General features: G+C 43.0%; 1 protein-coding gene across 1 annotated transcript in view; it reads left to right on the top strand.

The window, feature by feature from the left end:
* The first annotated feature begins 1676 nt into the window (after window positions 1-1676).
* LOC147011738 (solute carrier family 22 member 6-B-like) overlaps window positions 1677-22500 on the top strand; it is a 40791-nt gene continuing 19967 nt past the window's right edge. Inside the window, exons 1-6 of the mRNA XM_085857522.1 lie at window positions 1677-1811; window positions 2826-3113; window positions 3318-3421; window positions 3565-3719; window positions 11377-11545; window positions 11659-11782. Of these exons, the coding sequence (XP_085713648.1) occupies window positions 2889-3113; window positions 3318-3421; window positions 3565-3719; window positions 11377-11545; window positions 11659-11782 (777 nt within the window). The 5' untranslated portion in view covers window positions 1677-1811; window positions 2826-2888. The remainder of the gene's footprint in view (window positions 1812-2825; window positions 3114-3317; window positions 3422-3564; window positions 3720-11376; window positions 11546-11658; window positions 11783-22500) is intronic.

The following is a 22500-nucleotide window of genomic DNA, read 5'->3' on the forward strand; positions in this document are numbered from 1 at the left end:
TTTAAGTCATTCTTCACCATTGAGAGATCGAGCCAAAAACGATATAAAGCACGATATCTCAAAAGGTTGTGGACAGATTCAGATGAAACTTGGTCAACATCTTGGGTGTTTGACAAGAAGAAATAATTGATTCAATTTTGGTGAAGATCCGGATCTGATAATTTTATCAATGATTCTTCACCATTGAGAGATAGGGCCAAAAACGATATACAATAGTACTGTGTCACATGATATTTCAAAAATGTTTTTAGCCCGATATGTTCTCCTGGATAAGGCATTATGTGGCGGAGTTATGCGCTCTACCGAGTGCCTTTCTAGTTTCTTGTGTTCTGTTCTGCGCCTACTCCAGCCTGCATTTCCATAATGGCTTTCAAAAACACAGCAAAAGTCCCGTCCTCATTTCCCAAACACAGGGATGGTAACAAGGGGTTGTTACAAACAGGGGATCTTACCCATAATCCCTACACCAATTCTCACGACCTTTACCTGCTGTATGGGAGGCTCAAAAATACACCTTCACACTGCAGGTTCCCTGACTTAAAATGACGTCATTGTCACTCCAAACTACGTCACATGGCCCATCCTAAGCTATGCATTCCTATCTCAGCTCAAGTAATTTGATTGACCTACGCCCACAGACACAGAGTGACACGGTCTTCATCCACCGTTGTTCCCCCAGTGGGTAAGGGTCTTCAAGTTACCCACGTTTGTCCGCCGGTTAATTTGGGTGTGAATCAGGATTTCAGAATGCAATGACCATAGGAAATTTGCCAGACAAGATGACCGAGCGAGTCCGTCAGCGGTTCACTTGTGGCAGTGCTTAAGGCCTGTCACACCTTGACGATTTAGCCAACGTATGCCTGACGTATGCAAAATTGGACTAAAACGCCGGCACACGTCGAATTCGTTATGGGTAAGTTTGTATACGTTAAGAGCACGCTGAAAAACACTGCCATACGTCGTAGTACGCTGGCTTTCATCGTTGTACTTTGCGGTTGTCCTCAAATTTTAGCATGCTTGAAATTTTACGACGTATGCCAGCGTATGACTCACATGTTCCGCTACGCTGGCCATAAGTTGTAGGCACGTTATGCGATCATTGACACACGTTACTTGTAAGTTACTCATCAGTCGAAACACGTTGAGGTAATGATTAGCATACCCGAAACTTATTTATAACCTATGAGTAACGTGTTGTAGGCACGTTACACGATCGTTGACACATGTTGAGGCACATTATGCGATTGTTGACACACGTCGAGGCACGTTACTTGTAAGTTACTCATAAGTCGAAACACGTCGAGGTAATGTTTAGCGTACCCAAAACTTATTTCTAACCTATGAGTAACATGCTTTGAACTTATGTGTAACGTACATTCAATTTGATTGACGTCTTCCAGACGACCACAGAACTTACTGAACGTGTTTCTAATTTACAGCTACCATATAATGGCGTATTGGCAGCGTTTAAAAAAAAACAAAAAAAAAAAAACAATAACTTCCGATATTTTGTCACGTGCCGATACGTCCCGTCCGATGGCCTCTTCAGTTTGCTCATGTCTTATTCTTAGTTCCTCCTCTGTGAATATTTTCTGTTTGAGGATATTGTCACGTCGACGTCGAAACTGAAAAGCAAATGTCCGAATATATTTTAAAATTCGTGATAGACTAAAAAAAAAATAATAAAAAAACAACAACAACAACCTCATATATTTCGTCATGATTGGGCACGTGGCCTGAATCACCGGCAGTTCCAGCTGTTCTTGCAGGAGGTGGGCTCGGAGCATGGAGATGTGGCGTACCATACAGAAGTAAGGTGGCTGAGTAGGAGCAAAGTCCTCAAGCGTTTTTTTGAGCTTAGGGAAGAAATTGCTCTTTTCATGCAAGGTAAAGGAAAACCCTTGTCTGAACTGTCAGATCCAAACTGGCTGTGTGACTTTGCTATGTTGTGTGACATAACGGAGCATCTCGCCCAACTCAATCAGAGACTGCAGGGACGCAAACAAGGAATCACGCAGATGTCCGACATGATCACAGCTTTCCAGCGTAAACTTGACCTTTGGAAGTCCCAAGTGAAACAGGATAATCTTACCCACTTCCCTGTTTGTCAGAGCATCTCAGCCTCAGTTCCAGGTGCTTTTTCATGTGCTCGGTTGGCTACCAAACTGAGCCAGTTAATGAATGAGTTTGATCGGCGCTTCTCTGACTTTAAAGCACAGCACTCAGGCTTTGCCATGAAAGTAGGAAAGTATTTCATAATTGCCATGAAAGTATTTCATAATTCGAAATTCAAAAGCATACTCGCGTTCTGTGTAGACAAACATACAGACAAACAAACAGACTCAAATGCAATACCCTCTCCTCTGGCGAGGAAAAAAAAGGCAGAGCCATCTCCTTGGATTCTCTCTTAAGTATATCATGAACATTTTCCATTTAAAATTGACTGATAAGCCATCAGCTAGAGAATATTCAGTTATACATTTTGAAAGCCTCAGGTCGAAAATGACACGTGTAAATTAATTTTATGGCAGGACTTGGACCCCTCATCCACATTACTGATTCTTTGTTGTGGCATCATCAGCAGTTTGTTATCCTTTCTTTGCATTCCACAAACATCATCGGCAGTTTAAATATTAACGTGCATTGTACATACAACGGGTTCGTGAAAATTTGGACCACTGAACCTAAAACTAATATTGCATACACTAGCCATGACATTTTCTGACGTTTTGCAAGTGGTAGGAAGTGCCGGAAGGTTCCAATTACTTCACGTTGTGCTCATCCTCATCCCATGCTTACTCTTCCCTTCATTCGACCTCATTCAGAACTTCTCTGCTGCAACCCCAAAGCACCACTGCCGGGTCCCATGGCTGCAGAACTCATCACTCATGTATAACTTCAGCGACTCCTTGGTGAACATTACGAAGGAGACCCTCCTCAGGGTTGCCATTCCCCAGGACCAGGACTCTTTGAGCAGCTGCAGCCGTTATGTCCAGCCGCAGTGGCAGCTGATGCTTAATGACTCTGTGGATTTATTGGACCACGAAGTTGAACCCTGTATACATGGATGGGAGTTCGACTCCAGTGAGTTCTCATCAACCATCGTTACTGAGGTGAGAAGGATTCTTCGGACAAAGCTTGTTGATACTGGAATTTGCTGAGAAACATTAAAAACCTATTTTACTCATTCACCCTCACCCCCACCCCTCTTGGGTACCTCATCTGAATTTACATTACTTTTGACATATAATGACAATGAATGCCGAATGAGGACGCAGTCTACACTGGTTCCTCATAAGGTGACGTTGCTTTTGCAGTGGAACTTGGTGTGCAAGCAGCAAGCGCTGAAGCAGGTGGCACAGTCTGTGTACATGGGTGGCTTGCTTGCTGGTGGAGTTGTGCTGGGAAGTTTGGCTGATAAGTATATGTCTTTCAATTATTCATGATTATCCCCCTGTTATACAATACAATAAAGTGTTTTCCTGCATTCACTCACAAATCTGGAGTGTCATGTAATGTCATTCACAAATCTGGAGTGTCGTGTAATTGTCGTTTATATTGCAGGTTTGGAAGACGTAAGATCATGCTTATTTGCAACGCATGCATCGCCTTGATAGGCACGTTTATTGCATTCGCTCCAAATCTTATCGTTTACATGGTGGCACGATTTTTCATCGGCATGGCCTTGATAGGTCAAAATCTCAACTCATTTTCCCTCGGTGAGCTCCACCATCAATCAAGTTACTTTGTGCTGCATGTCGGTGCACTTGTATGTCCTGCCGATAGCTTTTTGTCAGTCCTTGGGTTTCTTTGGTGTCTTTGCTCGCAAAAAAGTGCAGCCGACTTTGCAAAGCCATGCACAATCACTGGCATATCGGTCAAGGATTATGAGTGCCTTAATTGTGCTTAGAAAAGGGGTCCATGCCCCACATCAATCACATGCATCATATGAAACCAAGCCCAACAACGCCTGCCAGTCAAGAAGGGTTACCTTCGTGCTGGAATTATGTCCTCAATGCTGAATGACAGTTGAATGAGAGGCCCAAATGATTATCCAAAAGGAATTGTGTGCTTCAGTCCTAATGGTCCAAATCACCTTTGCATTGTGAATCAATGACAAGAAACACTTGGCAATTTTCACTAAATACTTACTTTACTTAAGCTTGTGGGTATCAACAAAATGAACGAACAGCATATTTATAGTAATATTTTTCTATGCAGCATTTTCTTAAAGCCTGGGTGGGAAGAATGAGATCGATGCGACTGAGGAAGTTGGTTCCACAGGTGGGAAAAGATAGAAACAAATGAGTGCAGGTGAGCAGTGAGTCTCGATTGTCAGAGTTTCACCAGGAGGGGGTTACTGGCAGACCGTGTGCACCCTGAAGAAACCTGGTGGGTGGGGGGACACAGCACTGAAAGGGAAAGGGAAGCAAGACCATAAAAGAGGTGGGAGAAGACTGAGACCACCGACCTGTCTGCAATGTGAAAGTGATAGGCCCAGAGACTCGGCTTCATCATGGGAGATTCCAATGATTTTGAAGGCCTTGGTTTCAATGGTGTAGAGGTAAGCAACAGGAGAGGCAAGGGTGCCAGCCCAGAGTGGAAAGCAGTACTCCATCAAACTGCGAATGAAGACCTTATAGATGGATGAGTTCAGGTGTGCCAAGAAAGGACTTTGCACAACGCTCAGTCAGCATCTCAGGGTTATAATATATTTTCCACGTGTTCGACTAGTTTGTGATTTTGGCAACATCTGAATGAAGAGACGGAAGAGGCTGCTGCCTACCTATATGAAGGATGAGGGATGTCACGGCAGAAGGTGGAGTCATCAGCAAAGAGATAACGAAGATTTTCCAGAGTCAGAAAGATTGTTGAGTCTGAGGAATAGGACTGGGCCCAAGACACTACTACTCTTCTAGTCTCGACTGGGAGAGGAGATGAGATGATTGCGTTGAAAACCACACCTTGGCTAGGGCTGCAGAGCAAGTCAGTAAGCCATGTGTGGAGTTTGCCTTGGATGCCATAGGTAGGGAGTTTGGAGAGCAAGATGGCGTGACAGTCTGTATTGAATTCTCGAGATACATGTTATGTATCGAGACGTCCCTGATCTTATGTCTGAATAAACTAATATATTTAATTGCTGCACATTGATTTGCAATAACTTTACGATGAATACAAATTTAATGATTACACAAAGTATATAATATCAAAATCTTGCAACTTAATAGAAAGTTACTAAAACGAGATATTCATTAAGAACCAAAAGTGCAATGCAATCCACACCTGATTCAAAGCAGCACGTCTGCAGCACGTCTGCCAAAGCAAGTGGTGCCTCCCATCTGTGCCCTAGTTTGTGGACGTGAAAGATCTGTGTCCTTCGTGAAGAGTGGGTGATCTATCACCAGCATGCTGAAAAAAAAAATACAAAAAATAATGCTACCCACAACCAAGAGCTGGATATGAAAGAATAAGGGCCATGCACTATCAGGCCCTCTCAGAGGTTCAGAAGCCCCTGGCCATAATGAAGATACAAAATAACGACACATAAAAACAAGGTAAAACCATCATTAGTTCCAAAAAAAAAAAGAGTGAAATATAATTTGAAATTTTTTTTTTATTTAACAAATGCTTTTCTAGCCTTTTCTGTGCAAATGCACTAATTATTGAGGAGAAATCTAGCTTTCGTGCAATGTCACAGGTGATATTAAGCATGACAGCCCATTCCAACACTCTTGTCCCAAAGTTGAACAGTAACAGCTTTTGACCCATTTCAACACGTTGAAGGTGCATTCACCTGAAGCCACTGATGCAGGAAAACAGGCAAAAATATGCAATGCAATTGTGATATTAGGAAACACCCCAGAGAGTCATCACAGTCCCATCTTGATTTGTGTACCTCCAGAACATATATATATATATATATATATATACATATATATATATATATATATATATATATATAAACATTATATATATATATATATATATATATATATATATATATATATATATATATACATATATATATATATATATATATATATATATATATATATATATATATAAACATTATATATTTATATATATATATATATATATATATATATATATATATATATATATATATATATATATAAAACATTATATATATATATATACATATATATATATATATATATATATATATATAAACATTATATATATATATATATATATATATATAAACATTATATATAAACATTATATATATATATAAACATTATATATATATATATATATATATATATATATATATATATATATATATATATATAAACATTATATATATATATATATATATATATATATATATATATAAACATTATATATATATATATATATATATATATATATATATATATATATATATATATATATATATATAACATTATATATCTATATAAACATTATATATATATATAAACATTATATATATATATAAACATTATATATATATATATATATATATATATATATATATATATATATATATATATATAAACATTATATATCTATATAAACATTATATATATATATAAACATTATTTATATATATATATATATATATATATATATATATATATATATATAAACATTATATATATATATATTTATATATATAAACATAATATTGATTGACATTTTAAACTTTTAATATGACAATCCATTTCAAAATCACAAAAAGATACGTCTTTGTGAGAGTGTGTCACATTTTGGTCCGATAGGGAGACACATAAAAACAAGAAGTCGCGAAACTTAACAAATGTCAAAAAAAAAATTAACAAGAGTCGAAATTTGAGGACCTTTGAGTTTGAGGTCCAGGCCCTCTTGGCTCCACCTCTGATTGACCCTGTGCACTATTGAGCTACACACGTGGCATAAACAGTACTGAAGAGGCCCATCCTAGTTCAAGCATGATTCCGATCCTGCCCAGGCACAGCTCAGGCCCTGCATCTCGCCATGCACAAAACAATTAATTCACATGTCCCCCCCCTCCCCCACCCTCCACCAACTCTGGCATCAATGCCCTTTGGCTGCTCTAAACTGGTGTGCTCTGTGCAACTACTACCCATGGAACGCTGCCTTCTCTGCGACTACTCGACTCTGTCGACTCACAGTTCTGCACTCTTCTTTGTAGGAAAACTTTTATTCACTCAGACATCAACAGGTATGGCTACCCCTATGTTACATCACCACATTACCAAAACTGCTAAATATTTTTTTCCTCCCCCCCCTACAAGATATTTAAAGGCCCGGTCACACCTTGACGTTTTAGCCAGCGATAGCAACGTATTAAAATGTATCTAAAACGCTGACTTACGTTGAACTTTTGATGTTTTTTTTTTTAAGATTCGGACGTATTCATAGCGACTTGGTCTTATGTATAACGCATTGGTAACGGACACAGAACGTTTGGTTGTGTTATAGATAACTTGTACCAACGAATGCTGAACCTGTTGTCGGCCTACACAACCGATGCCCAACGATAGTCTAACTTAGGCATAGCGCGTTGCACGCATCGCCGACGACGTCGTGTGGTAGCCTATTAAAAGGCTGACGCACAACGATTCGAATCATAACTGCCGTAGAAATGGAAGTGTCAACATCGCGGTCACACCTTGGCGATCTTGCCAGCGTATGCCGACCTAAGAAAAATGTGTCTAAAACGTTGGGGCACGTCAAATACGGTATGAGTAAGTTTGGTATACGTGAGTAGAACGCTAAAGTACGCTATCATATGTCGTAGTAAGTAGAGTACGTCAAGAAATTTTAAACATGTTCAAAATTTTACGACGTACTCGGCGTATGACACACGTTCCGCATGCGATGGGGATAAGTTTTACACACGATATGTGGATGCTGACACACGTCCACAAAGGCTACTTATAAGCTACTCATAAGTCGAAACACGTCGTGGTAATGTCTTTTTTACGCGAAACTTATTTCTAACTTATGTTTGACGTGCTTTGAACCAATTCTTTACGTAGTCCCAACACACATCGACGTATGTAGACGTATTCCAATGACGTCTTCCGGTCGACAAAAAAAATAAATGAACGTGTTTCTCGCTTACAACTGCCATATAAAGACGTGTTCCCAGCGGTTTTGGGAATTGGTATATAAAAATGCTGCTCATAAAAGGGGAACCCAACAGTGTTTTCGAGTCCTTTTTGAGTGATGTCCATGTCAGCAGTAACAGTATCAGTATTAGTATTAGTATTAGTAGTAATTTGTTCATGTTGGCAGTAGTAGGTGAGTGTGAGGGGGAGGGTGTGGGTTATGATGGATCGTCCTTGCGTCCGCGTGTCCACGGGTAGGAGACATCTTTTCACCATTGTTCGAAGTTCTTCGCGGCTAATTTTTTATGGGGCTTTTTCAACAATGAGCTATAGCTTGTTTTTACGATTTAGGTGTATTCATAACGGGTTGGACAAATGCACAATGAACTAATAATGTGCATACAGCGCTTTGATTTCTTATAGATACGATATACCAACGAATAATTATCGTGAAGCCGGCGTTCAAAAACTATGCCCAACGATAGCCTAACTTATCCATATCGTGCGGCAGTTTATCTTTGCCGGTGACGTAGCGTTTGCTATTCATAGGCTGCCACTCAACGATTTAAATGGCTGCATCTCCACTATTGAAAGTAGACACTTGCGCTCAACAATTGGATATTTTTTACACTCAACGACTTTTAAACGGTACCACTCAGCCATTTTCATTGTTTACAATGAACGATTTAAATTGCTGTCACTCGCCTTTGTTTTTTGACACTGGCGCTCGGAAATTTTAATCGTTTCTATTGAACGTGCTAAATCGCTCAAACCCCACTATTGAAAGTAGACGCTTGCGCTCAACAATTCGATTTTTTTACACTCAACGACTTTTAAACGGTACCACTCAGCTATTTTTATTGTTTACAATGAACGATTTAAATTGCTGTCACTCGCCTTTGTTTTTTGACGCTGGGGTTTGGAAATTTGAAGCGTTTCTTCTGAACGTGTTAAAACGCTCAAACTCAACTATTTTAAATAGACGCTGCCGATGGACAATTGGAATCATAGCCAAGCTAGACATCGAAGTGTGAACATCCTCGTCATGCCGAAGAAAAGTTTGAAGAATGCTGCAAATAAGTGTCCTGGCCGTGGCCGTAGACGCTGACGCAAGGACGATCCATTATACCGACGTCTTTCAGCCTATGAGTGACATAAAAGTAACGTCTGTCGATGTGTGGCAACGATCGCGTAACGTGCCAACAACACGTTAATCATAGGTTAGAAATAAGTTTCGGTTATGCTAAACATTACCTCGGCGTGTCGCAACTTATGATTAACTTACAAGTAGCATGTGTTGACGTCTGTCAACGATCGCAGACCGTGCATACAACTTGTGGCCAGCGTAGCGGAACGTGTGAGTCATACGCCGGCATACGTCGTGAAATTTCAAGCATGAAAAAATTTGAGGACAACCAAAAAGTACAACGTTTAAAGCCAGCGTACAACGATGTATGGCAGTATTTTTCAGCGTGCTCTCAATGTTATCAAAACTTACCCATAACGCATTCAAAGTGTGCCAGCGTTTTAGAAAAAAAATTCAAAAATCGGCATACGTTGGCTAAAACGTCAAGGTGTGACCGGGCCTTAACATCCAGCAAAGACCAGTACAGGCAGATGGTCCTCTGCCTTAACATTGATGGATCACCGTGCATGTGAATCACCAGGGTGACAGTTTATAGCTAGGTTGGGATTTAAGATTTGAACCAAAGCGAGATAGCTCAATGATAAGTGCACATACCTCTAAAGCTGCTGTCACACCTTGACGTTTTATCCAGCATATGGAAACGTATCAAAATGTATGTAAAACGCTGGCGTATGCTGAACTATTGATGTTTTTTCCAGTTTTGGGCGTATTCATAACGAGTTGGACATATGCATAATGAATTAGTAACGTACACAGAACGTTTCGATAACATATAGATAACTTATACCAACGAATGCTTAGCGTGTTGTCGGCGTTCACAACCTATGCCCAACGATAGTCTAACTTATGCATAGTGCGGCAGTGTATCGCCAACGATCACGTGGCGTAGCCTATTAAAAGGCTGCGGCTCGACAATTCAAATCATAACCGCACGAGACATCGAAGTGTCAAGCCGCTGTCACACCTTGATGTTTTAGCCAGTGTATGCCGATGTATGAAAAATTGGCCGAATATGCTGGCACATGTCGAATACGTTATGGGTAAGTTTTGTATACGTTAAGAGCACACTGAAGCACGCTGGCATACGTCGTAGTATGCCGAGTACGTCGACAAATTTTAAGCATGCTGAAAATTTTTTGACGTATGCCAGCGTATGACGCACACGTTCCGCATACGCTGGCCATAAGTTGTAGGCACGTTATGCAATCGTTGACACACGTCGACATATGTTACTTGTAAGTTACTAATAAGTCGAAACACGTCGAGGTAATGTTGAGCGTACCCGAAACTTATTTCTAACCTATGAGTAACGTGCTTTGAACCTATGTGTAACGTATCTCCAATGCATATTGATGTATGTAGATGTATTTGACGTCTTCCGGACGACCACAGAACTTACTGAATGTGTTACTAACTTACAGCTACCGTATAATGGTGTATTGGCAGCGTTTAGGGGAATTGGTATATATAAATGGGGTTCACACAGGAGGAACCCGTCAGTGTTCCAGACTCCATTTTTTTTTTCTTCGGCATGACGGTAATGTTGACACTTTGATTTCTAGTGCGGTTATGATTTAAATCGTTGAGCGGCAGCCTATGAATTATATTATATTATAACCGCACTAGAAATGGAAGTGTCAACATCACCATCATTCCGAAAAAAAACAAAAAAAAAACATGGAGTCTGGAACACTGACGCTAACCATTACCTCGACGTGTTTCGACTTATGAGTAACTTACAAGTAATGTGTGTCGACGTGTGTCAACGATCGCATAACGTGCCTACAACTTATGGCCAGCGTATGCGGAACGTGTGAGTCATACGCTGGCATACATCGAAACATTTCAAGCATGTTAAAATTTGTCGATGAGCTCAGCGTACTATGACGTATGTCAGCGTGCTCTTAACATATACAAAACTTACACATAATGTATTTGACGTGTGCCAGCGTTTTAGACAAATTTTTCATACGTCGGCATACGCTGGCGAAATCGTCAAGGTGTGACCGCGGCTTAAGCTATACCACCAGCCCAAAGTTGTGATGTGCGTCCTCTGAAAATGGGTGAGCAAAGAGTCAAAAACACTCACAATCTTGTATTCATACAACTGTGGTTTTCTCTCTTTTCTAGGTTTGGAATGGCTGGACGAGCGACATCGTGTAATTTTTGTGACAATTTTATCTTGTTGTTACACAACCGGCCAATTCATCCTAGCTGGTTTGGGTCACGGGATTCGCAATTGGCGCAGCCTACAGTTGGCTGTAGCTATCCCTTACTACTTCATATTTTTATTCTCTTGGTAAGATCTTAATATTTACCGTTGCCTTTTCGATTATTTGAGATGTGAGAAGGAAAGAAATTCAATCTTGCTGAATTGTTAAACATATTTTGCACCACCAATCAAATATTCAGGTTTCACCCAGAGTCCACCCGATGGCTGGTACTTCATGGTAAATATGAAGATGCTTTGCAATGCTTTCAAAAAGTTGCCAAAATTAATGGCAAGCCATTCACTGAAGCGACATTGAATCTGGAGGTATGTTTGCACAAGCTTGCACTAATCATATTTCCATTGTAGTCCGAATACATGATGTGAATATCTGACCAAAATTTGATTATGAATTCGTACTACTGGTTGCATCATCGATTGTCCCAGGAAGGCAATTCTCTGTTCGTGTGCAGCACAAGCTATGGAGTAGCAGCATTGCCCAAGGGCATGACTGTGCCACTGAACCACACAACTAACCCTCTGTTGGTTAGGGCAAGAATTTGGATTTGGCCATGGTGCTGGCGATAGCTCGCCAACTTTCGCGAAGGACACCATGGGATCTTTAACGTCCACTTACGAATGCTGGCAGATGGGCTATCCACATGGCACAAACAGTACTCAAGTGGCGCAGCCTGGTTCAGTACGCTAATTTAACGTCTATCCGAGGGATGGCAGACACATTGATGAATCACCCTGCCTGTAAAACATCGGGATGACAGTTTATAGTTGAGTCGGGATTTAAACCCAGGCTAGACAGCTTAGACGCAAGTTTGCGTACCTCTCGGGCCTAGGTCCGACGCATGCCCCCATACCTGACCTGGCCTGACCTAGGACCTCAGCCATCCTGTCAGGCCTAGGAAGGCAATGTGGCATGTGTAAGCCGTTGAGACAGCCCCCTCTTCCTCTCACTCTTGCCTTTACGAGCACAGCCATGCTGGGAATTTTGTATTTGTACAAGAGATATATTGCATTGATAGCGATGGATGTTTTACGAACAATGGTTATACTGGAAAAAAATAGATGGGAAAAAAACATGTTTCAAAGTTACTTGTCTACATTCCCACCTCTATTAATTACCGCATATGTCAGGTGGATCACAAAAGATGTCGGTCGGTTGTAAAGCTGCTCCCTCCACCTGAATCAAGGCTAAATTTTCATAACTGGATCCGTCCTGTTTTTCTGTTCTATCCTTGCTGTTACATCCTAGTCCATGTGTGCTGTTTGTATTTTATTCTTGATTTTTCCGTGATCCATCATGCCTTGTCAGTCTGTTGAATTCGTTTTTTTTAGCTAACAAGGAATAACAAGGAAATCCAATACAGGTGGAGGCCATTCAGCCCATCATGCCTGTGTGAACACCACACAAACCCATCTCCACACGATCCAAGGAAGAAAATGCAAAAAAAAAAACATTTAATTAAGGAAATTAATTTTTTGTTTGTTAGTTTTTTTTTGTTGTTGGTTTTGTTTTTGTAGTTTTTGTATTTATTTTTCATTATTATTAAAAAAAATTGTAGTTTTTGTAGTTTTTTTTCCTTTTTCTTCCCCTCAGGGGAGGGGGCATGGGCTTGGATAAAAACACACAACATCAACCACACAACCCCCCTTGACATGACCCCCACCAACAGTACTCCGTACACAATCACCCATCAATGCTCAAACTACATAAAAAGACTCCCCATATCCCTCTATCTCCTTAACTTCCAGGTACCTATCTAATTCTAATTTTTCTGCTGCCACTACCTTTCCAGGGAGACCATTCCATGCATTAACTACTCTCTGAGTGAAAGTCTCCTGCCTTACTACCGTCTTAACTCCTATTCTTTACTCTCAGGCTATGGCCCCTGGTTCTGTCACTGTCGACTCTGTTTAATAATTCATCTGCACTTATTTCATCTCTACCTTTCATTATCTAAAACATCTCTATCATATCTCCTCGCAACCGCCTCCTTTCTAATGAATAAAGCCCTGTCTCCTTCAGCCGCTCCTCATAGCTGAGTCTAGCGAGGCCTGGAATCAATCTCGTAGCCCAGCACTGAACCCTCTCTATGGCATCTATGTCCTTCCTGAGTTGTGGTGACCAAAACTGCACACAATATTCCAGATGTGCTCTCACTAAATTCCTGTACAATAATAACACCACCTCTTTTGATTTATAATTGATCCCCCTCCGAATACAATCTAAAACCCTATTTGCTTTACATATAGGTGCCTGGCATTGTGTTGCCTGCTTCCCTCCCATGTCTATCACAACCCCCAGATCCTTCTCCTGTGTGACACGCTCCAAAATACCCCTTGCATCCTGTAATCTCTATTTTCATTGTTCTTTCCCATCCCCAACACCTTACACTTGCTCAGGTTAAATTCCATCTGCCAGTCTTTTGCCCAATCTATACAAGTATCAATACTTTCCTGAATCTGATCACCACCCCCTCTGCTATCAACCTTACCTCCAATATTTGTGTCATCTGCAAATTTGGAAAGTTTACTCTTTACCCCATTATACAAATTGTTGATGTAAATAATGAAGAGTAATGGTCCGAGTACTGATCCCTGAGGTACCCCACAACTTACATCCTCCCAGCAAGACATCCTCCCACTCACAGCCACTCTTTGCTTCCTACCACTAAGCCAGTTTGCAATCCAATTAGCTACCTGACCAGCCACTCCACAAGCCCTCACTTTGGCGAACAAGCTCCGATGTGGTACCTTGTCAAATGCCTTCTTAAAGTGTAGATATACTATGTCCACTGCCTTTCCCTCATCCACCCAATCAGCCACTGCTTCATAGAACTCTAAAAGAGTTGTTAAACAGGAACTATCTTTGGTAAACCCATGCTGACTATGTTTAATTAGTTTGTATTTGTTTAAATGGTTCCTCATCTGGTCCTTAATTAATTTCTCCAACAACTTCCCCACAACTGAAGTCAAGCTGACAGCTCTATAGTTTCCCAATTCTTCTCTGGATCCTTTCTTAAATAACGGTATTATATTTGCAACTCTCCAAACCTCCGTTACCTGTCCTGACTCCAGGGAACTATTGAAAATATCTGTTAACATCTCGCTTACCTGCTCAGCCACCTCCAACAATATTCTGGGTTGCATATTATCTCAAGCCGGAGCCTTATCTACTGTGAGATTTCCTCGCTGTTCCTTTACATCCTCAACTCCAACCTGGATCTTCTGTGAGAGCCCTTCCTCAACTCCTCGATAAATACTCTCAGCTATTGGCAATTCCCCTGACTGTTCTTGTGTAAAAGTTAAAGAAAAATACCTGTTTAATAAACCTGCCATCTCACTTTCATCACTAACCACTCTCCTGGTGCTATTCCTCAATGGGCCCACACTGGTCCTCACCTGTCCTTTTCCCCTGATAGACTTAAAGAAAGCCTTGCTATTGTGTTTAATATTCTTAGCCATGTCCTTCGCATACTCTCTTTTCGCTTGCCGAGTTATTTTCTTTACTCGCTTCTGTTTACTCCGAGGGTGATATAAATCTAACCCCAGTCCTGTTATTTTAAACCTATGAATGCCTTCTGCTTCTTCTTAATAGCATTCCTTATCTCACCGCTTAACCACCCTGGCCTCTTTCTGCTTCGAATTTTATACCTCATTGGAATGTACTTACTCTGCACTCTACACATTTGCTCCTTTAAGGTTTCCCATTTCTTAATGCTGATTGTCCTGTTGTTAGAGTCTCCAAATCTACATCACCCAATTCTCTCCTCATACCCTCAAAGTTTGCCTTCGTGAAATCTAATAGCCTTACTCTAATATCCTGAACTCTAACCCTTAACATAATCTTTGCACACACCATGTTATGGTCACATGCTCATAAATGCTCCCCGAACTCCACTTCTTCCACCATTTTGGGATTCTTACTTAAAAGGAGGTCCAACACTGCACTCCCTCTCGTGGCCTCATCTACAAACTGGGTTAAAAAGTAATCCTGGACGAAAACTAGGAAATCCTCATCTGCTCTGCCCTTGCCCTGTTCCTGGACCCAATCTATCCCTGGCAATTTAAAATCCCCCATAATCAATACTCTTCTCAGACCACATGCCCTTTTGAATTCTTCATGGACTCCTCCTTCCTCCTCTTCCTTCACACCTGGAGCCCTATAAAAGCATCTGACCAGTATCTTACTGTTTTTACAATCTCTAATATCTACCCATACACAATCCTCCACATTAATTCCTTACTTAATGTCACCCCTTTCTCTTGATGCAATGCTGTCCTTTTTTTTGTATACCTTGTCAAGGCTTGTATGAGAGTTAACACACAACACACAGCAAGGGGGGCATGAGACAAGAGGGGCGGGAGTGGGAAGGACAAGACAGTGGGGAACAGAGACATTAGGAGATTCGTAGAAGGGAGTGGGATGGGATGGTGAACACGGGGTATACAAGATGCACATTACAGGGACTTTCAGGAACGAAAGCAGGGAGTTTGAAGGAGGTGGGCTTGGGTGGATTAACGGGGGGAGAAAAGATCGAGGATTTGGATGGGGAATGGCAAGAGGCGCTGGTGAACAGCTGTTTTGAAGGCCTGGAGGGAAGAATGGGATTGAATAGAGTGAGGGAGTTTATTCCAAAGGCAGAAAAAAGGAGCAATGAAAGAGTGAAGGTGAGCAGTGATTCGTGATTTTGGAGGTTTTACCAGAAGGGGGTTGTTGGCAGACCTTGAGCGCCCTGCGGAAATATGGTGGGGACAAATCACAGAGAGCAGAGGGGGGGCGAGACTGGAGAAGAGACGGTAGAAGACAGAAAGACCACCGACCAGCCTGCGGTGAGAGAGTGAGAGGCCCAAAGACTCAGTCTCATTGCAGGAGATGCCAATGATCCGAAATGCCTTGGTTTCCACAGCGTGAATCCGAGAAAGGTGGGAGGCAGAAGCACCAGCCTAGCAGGGAGAGGAGTACTCCATCAGGCTGCAGACGAAAGCTTTGTAAGTAGTCAGGAGCTCAGATGGGCCGAGGAAGGACCTTGCACGAAGGAGGATTCCCAGTCAGCGACTGGCTTTGGAGGCGAGGTTTGAAATGTGGCTTTCCCAGGAAAGATCATGGCAGATAGTGAGACCCAGAAGCTTGAAAGAAAGGACTTCTTAAAGAGGATTGTTCAGAAAGTGAATGGGGGGGGGGGCGGGGTTCTAAACGGTCCTTTCGGAGAGACAAAGTGAGAGTGCGAGATATGTTCCACATGTTGGACCAGTTTGTGATTTTACCCAGATCTGCAGTGAGCGAAAATACTGCTGCATGCCGGTTTGAGGGATGACAGATGGTACGGCAGAGGTTGATCAGTGCCCCAGGCGAGATACTCTTCCAGTCTTGGGGGATTTCATTGCATCTACTGCAACTGATAGGGATGGTTATGAGGTGTGTGTTGATCCCCATGGGTCTAAAACTGTGAACCAGCATAGCACTAAGTTCCTTGACTTTGCAAGAAGTGATGGACTTAGGGTGGCTGGTTCATGGTTTCAGCACCCACAGGCTCATCGCTGGACTTGGTATTCCAATGCTGGCAGTGTGGCAAAGGAGATTGACCATGTGCTCGTTGATGGTCACTGGAGGATGATCCAGAACTGCAGGGTTTACCAGAGTGCTCAGCTCTTCAATACTGACTCAGGCTTATTGAAGCAACTCTGAAGTTGCAGCTTAAATCCAGGAGAATGGTACCATCCCAGCCTAGGCTGGATGTTGGCAAGCCCAAGGATGAGAGGGTAGCTGAGGAGTTTGCGAACAGGCTGAGTGGAGTTTTTTCTTTGGGGTCGGGCGGTGCTTTGGGTGGAGTCCACAGAGTGGAGTTGGGTGCTTTGGGGGATCCTGAAGAGTTGTGGAGTGCCTTCAAGACCACCATCCTTGATGTTGCCAGTGGATGTCTTGGAACTCACTGGAGGGCGAAGAAGAATTTTGTCTCTCAAAGGACACAGCATAGCATTGACCAGAGGAGCAAGGCCAGGCTGAATGGCAGAGCTGAGCTGGTCAGAGAGCTGAGGCGAAAACTGAACGTGCACTAAGGGTGGACAAGGAGGCCTATGTGTGAGGAATCAGTGAGGGGTAGAGCATCACCTGTGGTCAAGTGATTGTCGTCCTGCTTACAGGGGAATTCGCGCATTGCATTCCTCCAAGCCCATCCCTCCGTGCACTGCAGTTAGAGCAGAGGGCGGTGGGCTCTTGACAGAGGAGTCTGAAGTGAATTCTCGCTGGGCCGGTTACTTTGAGCGGCTGTACCAGGCTGATATGCCAGCTATTGAGTTGGATATCAGAGGTGTTACAATCCCTATTGCAGAGCCTCCGATCAACTGTTGTCCATCTTCGTTTGTGGAAACACAGGCTGCCGTGAACTGGTTGAAATGGAGTAAAGCTCCTGGGATCTGTGGCATCCATGCTGAACTTCTCAAGGCTGGTGGAAATGCTGTACTCTTGTCATTGCATGCAGTTTTGTGCTCTGCCTGGAAAACATGCATAATCTCAACTGACTGGAAGAGGGGCCTTGTTGTCCCTCTCTGAAAAGGGAAGGGTGATCGCCAAGACTGCAAGAACTACTGAGGGGTGATGCTGCTCTCAGTGCCGGGCAAGGTCTTTGCTCGGAAAATTCATGATAGGGTTCGCCACCATCTGCTTGAGCACCAGCATCCAGAGCAGTCAGGCTTTACACCAAAGAGGTAGACAATTGACTGTATCCTTGTTCTTTGGGTCCTCACCGAATGCAGATGAGAGTTACGGCAGGGGCTGCTTGCAGCCTATGTTGATCTCTGTAAAGCATTCGGCTCAGTGAATGAGGATGCCCTCTACAGGATTCTTGGTCTTCGTGGGATGCCTCCAAAACTGATCAATCTGATGTCTGAACTATACTCTGGCACTGAGAGTGCTGTGAGATGTGGTGGTACCATCTCTGACTTATTTCCAGTTGGTAATGGAGTTCTTCAGGGGTGTGTACTGCCCCCCACACTTTTCAGCACTTGTACTGATTAGATTTTGGGGAGGACGTCGGAGCAATCAAGCTGCGGTGCATCATTTGGGAATGTCACCATCTCTGACCTTGATTTTGCAGATGATGCAGTCATCCTTGTGGAGACTCTAGATATCCTTATGGGGGCCATCGAGCTGCTGAATGAGGAGTCGGAACGATTGGAATTACAGGTTTTCTTGGTCAAAACAAAGATCCTGCCTTTCAATGACATATTTGATGCTGCTGTCCTGTCTGTACCTGTTTGTGGCGAGGATGTTGAGGTCACGGAGATATTCACTTACCTTGGTAGTGATATTCATGTTTCTGCTTGCTGTGAGCCAGAGGTCAACAGACGCCTGGGTCGGGCCTGGGGAGTCACAAATTCAATGGCTCATGGGGTGTGGCGCTGCTGGTACCTGTGCAGGAAGATGAAACTCCGAGTCTTCATGTCCTTGGTGCTTCCAAGTCTTGCTCAATGGATGTGAGACTTGGACTCTGACAAGGGATCTGAGATGGAGACTTAATTCCTTTTGTACCAGGTCTCTTTGGAGAATCCTTCGCGATCGCTGGTCAGACTGTGTGTCCAACGAGCGGTTGCTGAGAGAGCCTCAAATGAGATTTGTTACCTTATAGTCCATGAGCATCAGCTGCGGATGTATGGACATGTGGCTCGTTTTCCTGACGCTGATCCTGCTCACCAGATTCTCTCAGCAAGGGAGCTTTGGGAGTGGAGGAGGCCAATGGGCTAACCGCGTGGCTCGTGGTTGCAGCACATTGATCAGCATCGCAAGGAGATGGGAATGAGCCAGGCATCTGCCTGGGGGATGGCCAGATGGAGACCCTTGGAGTGCCGGCGGAAAGTGGACGCATGCTCCCACATCTGACCTGACCTGATCAGGTAGGGAACTGGATTGCAAACTGGCTTAGTGATAGGAAGGAAAGAGTGGCTGGAAGTAGGAGGATGTAAATAGTGGGATACCTGCAGGGTTCAGCACTCAGACATTATTATTCACAATTGACATCAATTATCTGGACAGTGGGTTTAAGAGTGGGCCCTCAAAGTTTGCAGATGGAACAAAGCTTGGAGGTAAGGTTGATAACAGAGGGGGTGGTGATCAGATTCGGGAAAGTAATGATACTTGCATAGATTGGATAAAAAATTGGCAGGTGCAATTGACCTGAACAAGTAAAAAAGACATAAAATGTCATAGCCCCCATTGTTTTCGTATTTTGCTGCATGGAGTTAAAGGGCAAGCTCATATTTATGTACAACTAAAATGGCCACCAATCTGCCATCTTTGATAAGATCATAAAATAACATTAGGTGCAAATGTGTGCCATTTTGTACTGTACTTGTGCCAGGTTTGAGCATAATCGGATCATTCGTTTCAGAGAAATGCTTGAAGACACGTTTAAGTAACAAATGGCCGCCAGTCGGCCATATTGGATCTGATCTCGAAAGAAAAATTACATCCATCTGTACATCATCATTTTCTATCTCTGTGCCAAGTTTGAACAACATCGGTAAATGCTTGTCTGAGAAATGGTTGAGGATATGTTCAACATCAGGATTTTTTACAACTAAAATGGCCACCAGTCGGTCATCTTGGATAAGATCTTGGGGAAGAAAAATGGCGTGCTTATGCAAGCCATATTCCTTTTCGGTGTGCTAAGTTTGAACAACATCGGTAAATGCATGTCTGAGAAAAGATTGAGGATGTGTTCCACACCGGGGAGTTTTGTTTTCAACTAAAATTGTCTCCAATCAGCCATCTTGGCTCTGATGTCGAAAAAAAAAATGACGTGCATATGTTTACCATCATGTATTGTCTTTGTGACAAATATGATAAAATCGGTCCATGCATGTCCAACATATGGTTGCCTACACACGCACGCACACATGCCTGCACACACGCACGGACACGAAAATCGAGACAAAATCCATAATCCTCCATTTTGGACTGAGTCCAACAGGGGCTAATAAATGCAAGATGCTGGGGATGGGTAAAAAAATAATGAAATTTAATACATACACAGTATGCTGAACCAATGAATGAAAGGACAACCTGGCAGGTTTGAAACATTTACCAAACTAGTGATGTATTTACAGCAAGGGAATGATCACAGGCATGTATTTACAAAACAAAGACACAACAGGAAAATAATTAGCCTTAAGCATGCAAGCCCCTTACACAATCTTACATATATACTACTATATATACTACGACACTACTATATTTATATATATATATATACATATATATATATATATTATTATATTGTTGCGAATTCGTGCCTGCCGGCGTGCGATCGGCCACGTAACTCGAATCGCGACCGCTTCGCTCACCGGACGGACAATTCAGTCGTGACCCTCCAGGAACTACCGCCCGGAGCCAGTCACGGGTGGGGCTTTAACCTCACAACTCAGTCCGCATTCCATGCACGCGAAATAGGGTCCGATCGCCGAATGGTCGATTTACCCAAGTACTCGCACGAGTAGCGTACGGAGGAGTTGTACCACGCCACAGGCCGACTCCAGACACGAACCGCTCGGTTCGTTCCGTATTATAGGGATAACCGAGCGGAGTTATCGTCGGCCTTGACAGTTCCGATTAATTTCCGGGATGTTGAAACCCACTACGAATCCCTTACGTGATGCAAGATGGAGATTCAATGAAAGGAAAAGACAAAGCGAAATGGGAAAACAGTTCACACAATGCACTTTATTTACACACACAAAGACAAGCACGTATATACAGCCATACAGTCAAAATGCAACAAAAGCAAAAACACGATGCAGAGCTACAATCAAATAAAAGGGGGCAATTATTTACACACGGCAACACTTACACAGGTTCTATTTCACGGACTGGCGCCACCCACAGACATTTACACAAAACCCCAAAAGAAAAGGAACTTGCGACTTCCATGGGCGCGTGGTCCCCTCCTCCCACGACCGTCGGCGTGGTCGCGCCTCCCGTCCGTGCCTCCGTGGACAGTCCGCCCACCAAACCGCGAGCACAGGACGAGAACGAGCCAAGACCCAGCCTCCACAGCTGCCAGAGCAGACGAATGCAGAGGAAGAGGAAGAGCCAGCGAGGAAGAAGGAACGGCAAAGCCAGGACCAGGACGAGAGAAGAGGGAGTGAGATTCACGAGGAAGAGAAGAAGGAAAAAGAAGCAGCCCCAGAAGACGCGAACCCTCCTCGTCTGTTCCTTTTAGAGCGCGGGGCCCCGCCATTCGCTCCGCCCCGTTTCTCGGCTCCACCTTTCTTCGAGGCATTTCCAGACAGCTCTCGAAGGGGGGGCGTGCCCACACTCCGACCGCCTCATGCCGTGCATCCACCAATCGGGAGCGAGCTGCCCCACCCCTCCCCTTCACACCCAACGAGGTGGGGGTGGATTCATGCGGGAGCATCAGGCAGGGGAAAATGGCGGGAAAACCCACAAGCATTGTTGTTTTTTTTCCTCACGCGGAGATTGTGACCACACGGTGCTCGTTGAATGGCGAGTGGCGAAGATGTGGTCACGTAGTTGTGGAAGGTGGCGTCGTGTAGTGAATGGCGTGATCGTTGAGATGTTGGTTGTGGCGATGTTCATTGTTGTCTTTGCACCAAATTAATAATAGCCAAAGAAAAATGACTAACTGAAGGATCGCAGCCCGAATGGATCACATAAATTCCCTCCATACAACGGGTTTGGGCTAACTACACATGGACTTATCGATATATCTCACCTGAGGACCCTTTATGGTGTAATGCGAATTTCCACAACTGTAACAATATACAAAGCTCTTTCGAACCACTGACTGACTGATATAAAAATGGGGACCTTCCAGGTAATGTAGAAAGCTGAAAGTTTTTTGTGCCGATGGAAATCGAAGCCGGTACACCGGAAAAAAAAATCACAGAATCGTCGTACAACATTCATAAATGAAAATATAAATAAATGAAAAAAACAAGAAAGGCACTCGGTGGAGCGCAAATCTCCTCCCAATAATTCCTGATCCACGAGAACATATCTGGCCCAAAACATT

This window comes from Eptatretus burgeri, chromosome 15 (assembly GCF_056783735.1).
Source record: "Eptatretus burgeri isolate ZD-2024b chromosome 15, Ebu_testis_v1, whole genome shotgun sequence".
Classification (NCBI taxonomy): domain Eukaryota; kingdom Metazoa; phylum Chordata; class Myxini; order Myxiniformes; family Myxinidae; genus Eptatretus; species Eptatretus burgeri.